This window comes from Aphis gossypii, chromosome 1, assembly GCF_020184175.1.
Source record: "Aphis gossypii isolate Hap1 chromosome 1, ASM2018417v2, whole genome shotgun sequence".
Lineage (NCBI taxonomy): Eukaryota > Metazoa > Arthropoda > Insecta > Hemiptera > Aphididae > Aphis > Aphis gossypii.
In genome coordinates this window covers 40,833,904-40,845,740 of record NC_065530.1, presented here as the reverse complement: position 1 = coordinate 40,845,740, position 11,837 = coordinate 40,833,904, and the positions used below count along the sequence as shown (strand labels likewise).

The 11,837-nt window shown below is 22.7% G+C and overlaps 1 protein-coding gene across 4 annotated transcripts; it reads left to right on the top strand.

The window, feature by feature from the left end:
- Window positions 1-2,030: 2,030 nt before the first annotated feature.
- LOC114123515 (proton-coupled amino acid transporter-like protein CG1139) lies at window positions 2,031-11,781 on the top strand. Of its 4 annotated transcripts, none has more exons than XM_027986526.2 (11): window positions 2,031-2,185; window positions 2,551-2,715; window positions 2,819-2,896; window positions 5,783-5,874; window positions 6,191-6,343; window positions 7,010-7,160; window positions 7,244-7,450; window positions 7,513-7,788; window positions 7,872-8,053; window positions 9,862-10,034; window positions 10,301-11,781. In XM_027986526.2, the coding sequence occupies exons 2-11, from the start codon at window positions 2,710-2,712 to the stop codon at window positions 10,546-10,548; spliced, it is 1,566 nt and encodes a 521-aa protein (XP_027842327.1). In that variant the 5' UTR covers window positions 2,031-2,185; window positions 2,551-2,709; the 3' UTR covers window positions 10,549-11,781. The 4 variants fall into 4 exon arrangements, with proteins under 4 accessions (XP_027842327.1, XP_027842328.1, XP_027842326.1 ...); XM_027986527.2 differs by having other exon boundaries at window positions 2,033-2,181; XM_027986525.2 differs by lacking the exon at window positions 2,031-2,185 and having other exon boundaries at window positions 2,411-2,715.
- Window positions 11,782-11,837: the final 56 nt, after the last annotated feature.

Genomic DNA, 11,837 nt, shown 5'->3' with positions numbered 1-11,837 from the left:
ATCAATAATCATATAATATGATATGCCATTAAATCATGTTTAGTGTTTACCATTTTCTTGCTATTGATTGATGATTTATTAAATGTTCAGTGATTATTCATGAAACCCGCCATGGCCGGCATTAAAATTGTATAGAACAGGACACAAATAAGTTGTTATTTGTCACACAATAAATAATAATCATAATAACATTACAATATAATATAGTGACGTCATTGATGAAATAACTTTCAACACAGGGTAACGATCTTTTTATTTATCTATGATAGGAAGCAGAATGCCGAATAGCTTATAAATGCGTATAGTGTGTGCGTTTAATGTTTACATTGTTCCCTATTGTATATAATACCTACGTTATAATTTATAGAATTATAAGCACCCACCTATTATACGACACAAAATATATAAACTGTTAAATTGTGTTGTTCGTGAAACTGTTTAGGAAGTGTTTTTAAAATATATAGATTGAATGTGAATAAAAAATTAATGAATTACTCGATCTTAATCTTCCAGTTTAAAGCTGTTTTATGTAGAATAATATATATATATATATATATATATATATATTATTTTTAGCACAAATCAGTCCAATTAAAAAAATGTTCAAGTGAATCAGAATAATTAAAATGACATGATTGATTTTGAGAAATATTTCTTACTTACCTACCTACCTACCTTATCTAATAGTAATATAAATAAATATAATTTACTGGACAACCAGAACCATGTAAAAATAGTTGGGACATTTTTTACTCATATTGAATATTCAAATACCTATAGCTATAGTACAATACCTAAATATACATTTCAGATTATTACTTATATGAAAACAGTGTGAAGCGTTTGGCCGTTGGTCTAAGAATTTTTTATAATTCGGGCATTTCTAAAAATATTAGTGTAGGTATACCTTGTTGCGCCTGTGTACCTATTATGTATGTTTGACAAAAATGTTATTAATTCAGTCTCGAACTTTCGAGTCCTTTGATATTAAAAAAAAATCGAATTTTTATTGATTGGATGCCGGAACTTAGGCTGAATCAATTTCACGATTTTATCTAGTTTTTTACGTTTTACGCTGTTAACGAAGATAAACCGTTTGTATTGTTTGCATTGTTATGATTTATTTAATTTTCAATAGTCAGTTATTATTTATTGGTACAACCAGTGCAAATTAAACTTGATACTAGTACATAAGTTCAAACATCTTGACATATTTAAAATCCAGCCACTGGAGTCTGGAAATAGCTGGTATAAGTAGTGACAGATAGTCATAATTTTTGTCATGAATAGCCTTTTAGTTCTTTAGGTACATGCACATTTAATGGGGGTTGTTAGGACATCAAGCAGTGTATGATTTTTACTAGAAATAAAATTAATAGATACATTGAGCTGTAGCCTGTAAACAGATTATAATATAGGTACCTACAACAGACAACAGTACAACCTACCTATTCAATTGTTGGTATAAATTTCAGACTATATAATCATTCAATATTACTCGCTACACACTACATAAGTAGTTATTATACTAGTATGTTATAATACTACTTCACTTACTAAGTAAGTACCATATAATTTCGAAGGTTACTATTGTTGTTTATTTCGAAATTTATAAATAAAATATTATATATTTTTAATTATTATAAATAATATTAAAATACATTCAATAGTATAGATTCTAGCATGTAAGTTGTAAAGGTTACACAACTTATAGCTAACTTATATGCAATATGCGTATTGTTTCATAATTTATTGTTAATTATTGCTATTAATTAAACATAATACATTAATACTTTTATGTTGGAATTTATTTTATTTGTATAGAACATGCAACATTATTACTTTAACTGGCTTAACTTAACATGAACATTTTATTAATTCATAATAATATGTATATAGGTAATGAAAATGTAGGTACCTATTCATAAATCATGATATAAAATGTTAGGTATGATTTGATAACTCAGATGACCTACATAACTAAGCAACCAATAAAAATTAAAATAGTTATTGTATAAAGGAAAGTCCTTAGTATGATTAGAGGCGTTTTATCATTTTAAGTGCGTGGGTTACACTTGCATTACAGAATAGTTTTAGTAATTCGCCATCAATCGACAATCACCATACGACGATCTGTTTGTAGACATAAATATACGCTGGGAAAAGTGGAGGACTATAATAGTAAGTAAGTACCAAGTAGATTCCCCGAGGACCGCAAAATCTAGTATTGAATATTCTTTTAAATTTATCAAATAATTTAATAAATAATATTTATTATTTTATAATAATATCATTGAAGACTAGAATATTTTAATTTTTAATCTTCATGAATAATATTATCATTTATCATAGTTTTGCCAAACAGCTGAACCGTTTCGAAAGTATAGATAATAAATATTATGAGATAATGGAATTGGCGTTTGGCAGCGCTAAGTATTAATGCTAATACGCCATTAACTATTTGCCATTTGGTAATATAGGATTGAGAGAAAATTGGTCTTTATTGTGTTTGCTATTGTTGTAAATTGAGTAATAATTTTTTTCTGTCAGTACTCAGTAATCATTTCGATGTGTTGCACACTTGTACGATTATGCTGGAAATGATATCGACAATTACAGTAATGTTAAAAATCGCTGATAGAATCGAAAAACATCAATACAAAAATTGAATACTTATGAAATTTATTCAAACAATTTGATTCTATTAATATGACTGTGAGTTCTGTTACAATATACCGTTATAATGACATTACATTACATTGATGCATATATATTTGGTAACTAATTGGTAATTTACGTTTATATTCATTGTATGTAGACCGAGATGAATGGAGACTTTAGCATTAATGATAACCAGATCAAAGTCCAAGCAGCAAAACCAGGGCAAACGAGTAATGTGAGTACCTAGTTAATCATTCCAAATTAATTATGAACTAATTATTATAGGTACTTATAAGAATTAATTAATGGGTATCTAATATTATTATTTAAATTATAATTACAATCATCAAACAACCAAAAGAAAAATTTTCATTTATAAGAATAAATATTAGATATCTAAATATAAATCATTTATGTATTTTTTTATATAAATTATATCATTATATGAAAAATTAATAGTTCATAATACTGTATTTGATTTATTGAAAACCCTCTATTTTCAAAAATCAACATGTTGTGAATAAACTTATTTACGGTTCACGTTTTTTTTTTTTTTATCTAAAAATAATCAGTTTTTTTGCCATAAAAACCATTAAAAAATTCTATTACGTAACTATATCTGTTTGGCTTTTTTTTTCAAGATTTCAATTCATTATGATTACATTTTGACTAATAAGAAGTAGTTGGTAGGTACACAAATTAACAAACTGTATATGTTGGTTAAAATACAGATAACCAACTTATTTAGTGGGAGTAGGATAAAGGTTAGATTATTACCTTTGTTTATGCAATATGTAAAAAAAAGATTATAAATCAAATTTTAACAAATCGTTTTATCAACTAATAAATTTTAAATTATAAATGATATTTTTTGTATTGTATTTTAATTAATAAATTATCATTATTTTTGTGCAAATTATGTACCAAATATCAAATATGTACATAAAATTAGATATTTAAACAAACAATTAATAAATTATACTGAGTTCATATGAAGTTTTAATGGTTATAATAAAATAGATTTTTATTTTTTTTCTCATTTAATTTTTATTTTATTCCCTAGGCCTTGATTGAGCTTATCAATGTTTTTGTTTTTGTCAAATCATGTTAATATATATTTTTAATCTTCAATCTGAACAATATATATCACAAATTAGATTACACATCATATATTCTGTATATTTATCAATTATATTTTAAGGTCATTGAATGAGAAGTAAGTTGAGAAATAATCATGTTGATATTAATTAATAGTTAATAGTTTTATTTTTGTATAAGAATGTATAAATGTATAATAATCCTAATTAATCTTTTATACAAATTTTAAATATTAAAACTGAAAATTACACATTTTATTGAAAACAAGATACATTTCTAGATTTTGTTCAGATATAATAATAAATAGTTGATTCTATTTATTCATAACAATTTGAATTAAAATATTAAATTGACGATTTCTCACAATATTATTTAATGATAAATTTATTTAATTAGACATTATTTTTTTTAATTTTGGTTATTTTTTGTTATTGGTGTTTCTTGACTTTTTAAATTACTGTTATTAGTTATGTATTTAATTTAAATTTTAAAAATTTACAAATAATTTAATTTAATTGTATATAATATTTAGGACCAAGAATTGATGGCATAAATTATCTAAAAAATTATTTAAATTTATTAAACATAATTATTTTAAAGTTGTTTAAATTTACCACAAAAGTTATTAAATTAAAATGTGGGATACATTATTCTATATTTGAAATTATATTACATTATAATAATATATCTCACCCAAATTCAATTGCTCTTTAAACAGGATAGCTTGAAGATTTTATTTTATAGTTTCTAAAGTTTGACACTGTTTATGAAAATTATTCAGCATATTATTTCTAAAACTATTATTCAACTGACATTGACTTATTAAATTATCTAACAAATTACAATAAAAATAATCTAATTAGTAGTTAAAATATTTTTATTTATAAAATTGATAAAATAATACCATTTATCTACATTTTTAAGACTTAGTTTGGAGATAAGATATTATAACAGTTGGCTATTCAAAGGAAAAATTCTGAAAAAAACTATTAATTTATTTCAATTTTATAGAATTTGTATAACTCATGGCTACTATGCATTAATATTTAACAAATAATTAAAGTTCAATATATTTCTTTGGAGTACATTTTAAAGTATAAAATTAATTAAATTGTAAAGATGCAAAATAAACATTTCACCATTGTATTCTACATTTCTTAAATCAAATGTCGTATTTCTTGATTTTTAAGATAAAAATATACCTATATCATTACATTATTATCTATATTGATTAAAACTGATAGACCGTCGTTTGACAATCAATAAAAATTATATATTTTCCATTAGTTTTGTTTTTTTATTGTATACATTTTTTGGTAGATACAAAAGTTTAATTATGTTAAGTTTTGTTAAAATCATTTATTAACTCTTATAGTCATAACTTATGTTATATAAATATATGTTTATATATCTCTTAATTTTAATCTCTTTATCAGGTACATATTTATGTAAATTACCTATTATTAACTTAAATATTATGTATTCATTATTAGTTTTTTCTGCATTGTTCATTTACGTCACATAGTATGTGATTATGATAACAAATAGAAGTAGGAGTATATAAATATTTATTTCATCAAGTAGGTATCAAAATATAATCATTATTTAAATTACAACAGTCAAACTATTAACACTTCTTCAATTTATTCAAAGTTTAAATTCATGATTGTAATATTTTAAGTTTATATGTATATACTATATATATATATTTATTTTTTTTTAGTAATAAATTTAGAAAGTAAGTTAAATTGATGTTCATTGAGCTTCTTAAATATGATTTAAAAATTAATCATATTGTATTTATTTTTTATGAATTAGGATAAATACATAAAATAAAACTATTATACTTCTATAATTTATATATAAAAAAAAAAAAAATCACCATATAATTAAATGTGTAATCTTAAATATCCATGCAAAGAATTCCTTACTATTAGTTTGTATTAATTTTTGATTTTTAAACAATTTTTATATTTGAAATTTTATTTTTATATTAATTAAATGCATATTTGTTTCATTATAGGTAAATTGCGATAAAATGACCATAAAAACTTCCAGAGTTAATGAAGACAAACCACTGTTAACTGGCACAGCTACATTGTACAACCAAAATGGGTAAGTTGGAACCAATATAGCATAATAAATATATCACGGTTAGATTAAAAATTACACTATTATTATGTTTATTGGTAAATAGTATGTAATATGTATAATATCTTTTTAAAAGTTTTTTTATTTATTTAAAAGGAAAACAATATTATTGTAGTGTAGTCTTTCACACATTAATCTTACCATGTAATTAAACATTTTCAATATTTTATTTTACAGAATAAAGTGTACTAATTTAATTTATTATGTATGTAAAAACATAATAATAATTAAAATAGCTAGTTGTAATTATTTAAAATGAATACTTGTATTGATGTTACAGAAGTAATTTCCTTTCTCCATCTCCTAGAACATTACCTACTACAAACATTTCTTGTAGTCCAATGAGTGAATCATTGGGAAAAAATGGCACTGATGGTGGATCAACATCAGATTATAATCCATTGTTAAACCGACAATTAGAAAATCCAACATCGTAAGTTTTTTTTAAATTTCATTTCATATTGTTAATTAATAATTAATATTTGTAGTATACATTTTTTTAATAATACGTTTATTGTTATTGACAAACAAAATATTCTTTTAAAACAAGCAATTAAAGAATAATTGGACGTTATTATCTAAAATGTTTGTATTGAGTTATTTGTCAAATGTAGCAATAAAATAAAAAATAATACACAACTTTAAATCACGTGAATCAGGACTTATGATTCACGTGTTATTTAATCATTTTATAATATTTTTATTAAGATAAAAATATTATAAATATGATATAAATTACTTATCTTAAAATGTACAAAGTTTAATTATTTGAATAGGTAGAAAAAATTCCAATAAATACCAAAAAGTTATCAATAAATATATATTCTAACCATTTATTGTTTATATTCAATGGGTTAATTAAGTTTTCATTAATGTATATGTTCCAATTATTATTTATCAAGAACAATTTATCTTAGTTTTAAATCAAGATCACTAAATGTAGTATGCATATTTATGTATATATATATATTTTTTATTATAATTTCTTTTATCCAAAATCAACAATCAATATATTATTGGTATTAAAAATTATATTTTAGTGTATTGCATAAATGTATTTTGTTAGTTTATTTTAGATTTTTATTTTTTTTTTGTTTAGGAATTTTGATACCATGATACATTTATTAAAAGGAAATATTGGTACTGGAATTTTAGCTATGCCTGATGCATTCAGAAATTCTGGATGGCTTGTAGGTTTAGTATGTACAGCACTTTTGGGAGCTGTTTGCACACATTGTATGCATATGTTGGTATGAATATATAACATTTATTTCAATAGTTCATTATATTAAATGTTATTTTTAGTAACAAGTTGACTGTAATTTATGTTTAGGTACGGTGCTCTCATGAGTTGTGTATAAGAACACAAAGACCATCTCTTTCATTTCCTAATGTTGCAGAAATGGCATTTGAATATGGTCCACCCAAATTACAGAAATATTCATCTGCTGCGAGTAAATTTATTAATACTTTCCTAGTTATGACTCAACTTGGCTTTTGTTGTGTATATTTCTTGTTTGTAGCAACTAATTTACAAGAGGTAAATAATTGAAAAAAAAAACAAATTTTAGAACTGATTAATTACAATTTAAATATTTTTAGGTGATAACTCATTACTTTTCTATTAAAATGTCTGTTCAATCATATTTGCTTATACTATTGGTTCCAATGATACTTTTGAATTGTGTGAAGAGCCTAAAGTATCTGACTCCGGCATCATTTTTAGCAACCATATTGACTGTAATTGGATTAGGAATAACTTTTTTCTACTTACTTCAAGGACTTCCAAAAACATTAAGTGTCAAAGCTTTTTCATCTTGGCAACAGCTACCCCTTTATTTTGGAACTGCAGTATACGCATTTGAGGGCATTGGAATGGTATATTATAATTTTAAATCTACAAACAAAATACATTTAATAGAACATTGTAACTATGTTTTAAATACACATTTTATGAATAGGTTTTACCATTGGAAAATAACATGAAAAATCCGGAATCTTTTGGTGGAATGACTGGTGTTTTAAATACTGGAATGGTCATTGTAACATGTTTATATACATCAATTGGATTTTTTGGATATTTGCGATATGGAGATGCTGTTAAATTAGGAAGTATTACATTGAATCTTCCTGCTGAAGATTTGTAAGTAAAACATGTTTACTTAAACTGCAGTTAACATCAATTAAAATTATTTTATAGTTATAAAAAATCCAACTATTACTCTAATTATAATAGTTATTTTCATTTTAAAAAGTAATTAAAAAGCGATCATTCTTATTCTTATTTCTATCTAAGTAATTTATCAATTCACATTTAAGAAATTTAACATATTACAATATATCTAAAGAATGTTTAATTTTATATAATAATAAATCTTTAAAAACCGATTAAACAATATTTTTGTTAACCTAAAGGTTATCTATAATATTTAAATAGTTTCATGATTTTTAAATGTATTAATAATTTATATGTACAATTTGTATATTTGAGTTAAAGATATAAATCAATTGTTAAAATTTAAATTATCATATAGAATTATCTGTTTTAACATTCTAAACTTTATGCTTTAATCAATAGTAAATTGATGTAAAAATAATCAACTCTTAAAATATACAGATTAAAAATATATTATTTAAAAGATTAAGGCTTAAGTAATCTCATTTTTTTCCTTTTTCAAATTAGAAAAATTAGACTGACTGACAATTAATAGTGTAAGTATTTAAACTACTTTAATTGTCGTTCATATTACTGAAATTGTACAATACATAAATAACTAACCTATATACATACCTCATTGTACTAATTAAAAAATATTGTTCAATAAGCTTGATAAGAACATTGAACCATTCAGTATGTTGTAATATGTATTTTATAATGAGTATAAAATATTAAATAAAATACTACTTTTTTTTTATAGTTTATCAAGATAAAAAAACTTAAGCTGGGGCCGCCATTTAAGTTTTAAAATAGGGCTGCCATTTTTTTTATCTGGCCACACTTTCCACCACTAGACCATAGTTATAATAATGCAAATTGAAATATTGTCATGCAAGGGTTATTTCAGATTTATACTAGGGTTTAGGGATAAAAAATAAATCTGCAAAAACTAATAAAAAGAGAACCCTATGCTCCCACTTATGAATTTCTACCTCATAGATTGTAATTTATAGTAGTAATCAAAAAGCTACTTTTTGTATTTATTATGCTGCTATGTATTTAAATTACATTGTCATCTATAAATTTGTATACCATTAAATATTAACATTAATATTTTAAAGTGATAACACTAATAAAAGGTATAATATTACGATTATAGAAATAAATAATATAGTGATAAATATATTTTTACATTTTAAACTGTCTATTGCATTAGGTACTTATAAATTATATTTATATTATATTAATTGATTAAATTTAAGTATTTAACTAATATATAGGTGCCAGCATACAATTTTGGCAAGCCTATATGGTACGGGGAAAAATAGGACCACCAATAATATATACCTTACGATACCCTTAATGACACCTAACTTTGGTAGGACAGATTAAAAATTTGAGATTTTGAAATGGAAATATATAATTAAAAAAATAGCATTGTATATGGTTTAAAATTAATTTTAAAGTTTTAAAGTTAATTAGTTTTAATAAATCTATTTAATGTATGCAAGATATACATTTTATATTTTTAATTTAAAATATAATTTATATTATATATACAATATTTATCCTGTAATCTTACTTTTTGTTTATAAATAATAAAAAAGTAAAGTAATAGTTAAACTAATGGGGCATTTAGTTTATTTATTTAATTTTTTTTTTACTATTATTTTTACAATCTGAAATCTGGTTAAAAAATACTATTAAAATAAATTCTTATTTAAATTTTAAATACATTTAAAAAAATATATTAATCATTCATTTTTTTGGATTTATTAACAAAAATGTTTCAGGTTAGCTCAATCTGTCCGGGCAGCAATGGCATTTTCAATATTCTTGTCTTATGGTCTTCAATTCTATGTTCCAATTGGTATTATATGGCCTGCTTTAAAAGGATATTTTCACTCACAGTCTAGTCAACGTAATGCTGAATTGAGTATCAGAGTGTTTCTCGTCACACTAACATGTAAATATTATACTTAATATACTTATACTATATTTGTGTTCTTAAGTTATACTCTGTCTAAGAGAACATGCCATGGTCTAATACAAATCAGTTCTTTAGTGCATCCCCTCGTGACACTTCCATAGTGGAACCAGTCTTAATAGCAGGGTATCACATGGGGATGCGCAGAATTAATGTGTTCTCTCACTAGACAAAGTATATATTATAGTTTTAGTTCAAATATATTGTTTACTAAATACTAAAAGTATTTTCTTTTCATAATATAGTTGCTTTAGCCGCTGCCATTCCAAACCTATCAGCAATAATTTCATTAGTGGGATCATTTAGCAGCTCTGCACTAGCTTTGATCTTTCCACCTATTATAGAAATCATGACATTCTGGGATCATTGCTCTGGTAAAGAGTTTACACTGATGTTAATTAAAGATATTATTATTATTATAATCGGTTTTCTTGGATTTGGTTTTGGATCGTATGCTAGTTTATGGAATATTATTGAACCCATAAGCAGTTAATTTAGCATTTCGTACAAAATGCTTCAAGTATCCACCAGTATTTCAATTATTGATCTTAATAATTTATTGTCTTCCTATATTAATTATAGTTTTATTTTTATTAATTATACAAAGTAGATAATTGTGTTTAACTACTAAATACTTTAAGTATTTGTTTAATAGTCCAAAAAAAAGAATCATTATTTTCAAATTTTTTTATTTGAAATAACAATTACATAATATTTAACTTATTTTTATGCTAAATTATTTATCATTAATGTTTGCTGGTATCAAAATGTATTTTAAATGGTATTAATTATCATCTACTATTATATTTTTAAAACGTATTTTAAATGTAAGACTTATGAAAACGTATCAACGATTGAGTTCATTGATACATCTTCAGTTCTTAAAATTGTATACTTCTTTTTTTTTTTGCCTGTTTGATTTTAATTAAACTATTAAACTATTATAACTAAATGTTTTACCCTAAACAATATAATCTCACTTTTTTTTTTAACCACCTACGATTATGTGATTATTAATTTTAATAGTTATAGTTAAATGTTGGATTTTTTAAGACTAGGAAAAAAGTCATAAGATATACATTCCTATGTAACCAAATATTTGTTGCTTGATAATTATACATTTTAATTAATAATATTATAACTGATTTTTGTATTATTGTATTTGAGAATAATAAAAATAAATATGATGACATTTTAATTATAAATACAGTAGATTATTAAAAACAAAAAGAACAAATAAAATATTTAGAGAATATAAATTTAACTAATGTAATGAATATTTTGAAATATTAAGTTCAATAAATTGAAGATTACTGTATTCAAATCTTTAGTAAATTAATATATATTAAATAAAATAAGTGGATTTGTAATAAAATTAAAATAATATTTCATATTATATTAATTTATTTGTTGTTATTTTCAATATTATAGTGTTTAATTCATTATATTATATATCTTCGTTACTCTGTCCTAAGCTTTAAATGTTTACTATAACAATACTAGCATAGCATATTTCTTTTATAATTTATATTAAATACTTTCATTATTATTATATTATATAATATACAAATTATACATATATGTTATATAGTTTATATTTAAGACTTACAAAAATATTATTATCATTAATATATTATTAAACTATGTTCAAGACAATTTTGTCTTTCGTGTTAATTGTATTATTGGATTATAAGAAAATCATGACAATAAATTTGCAACTAAGATTTATTTTTATTTCATTTTTTTATTATTATTATTGTAAACTAAAAATAATAAATAACT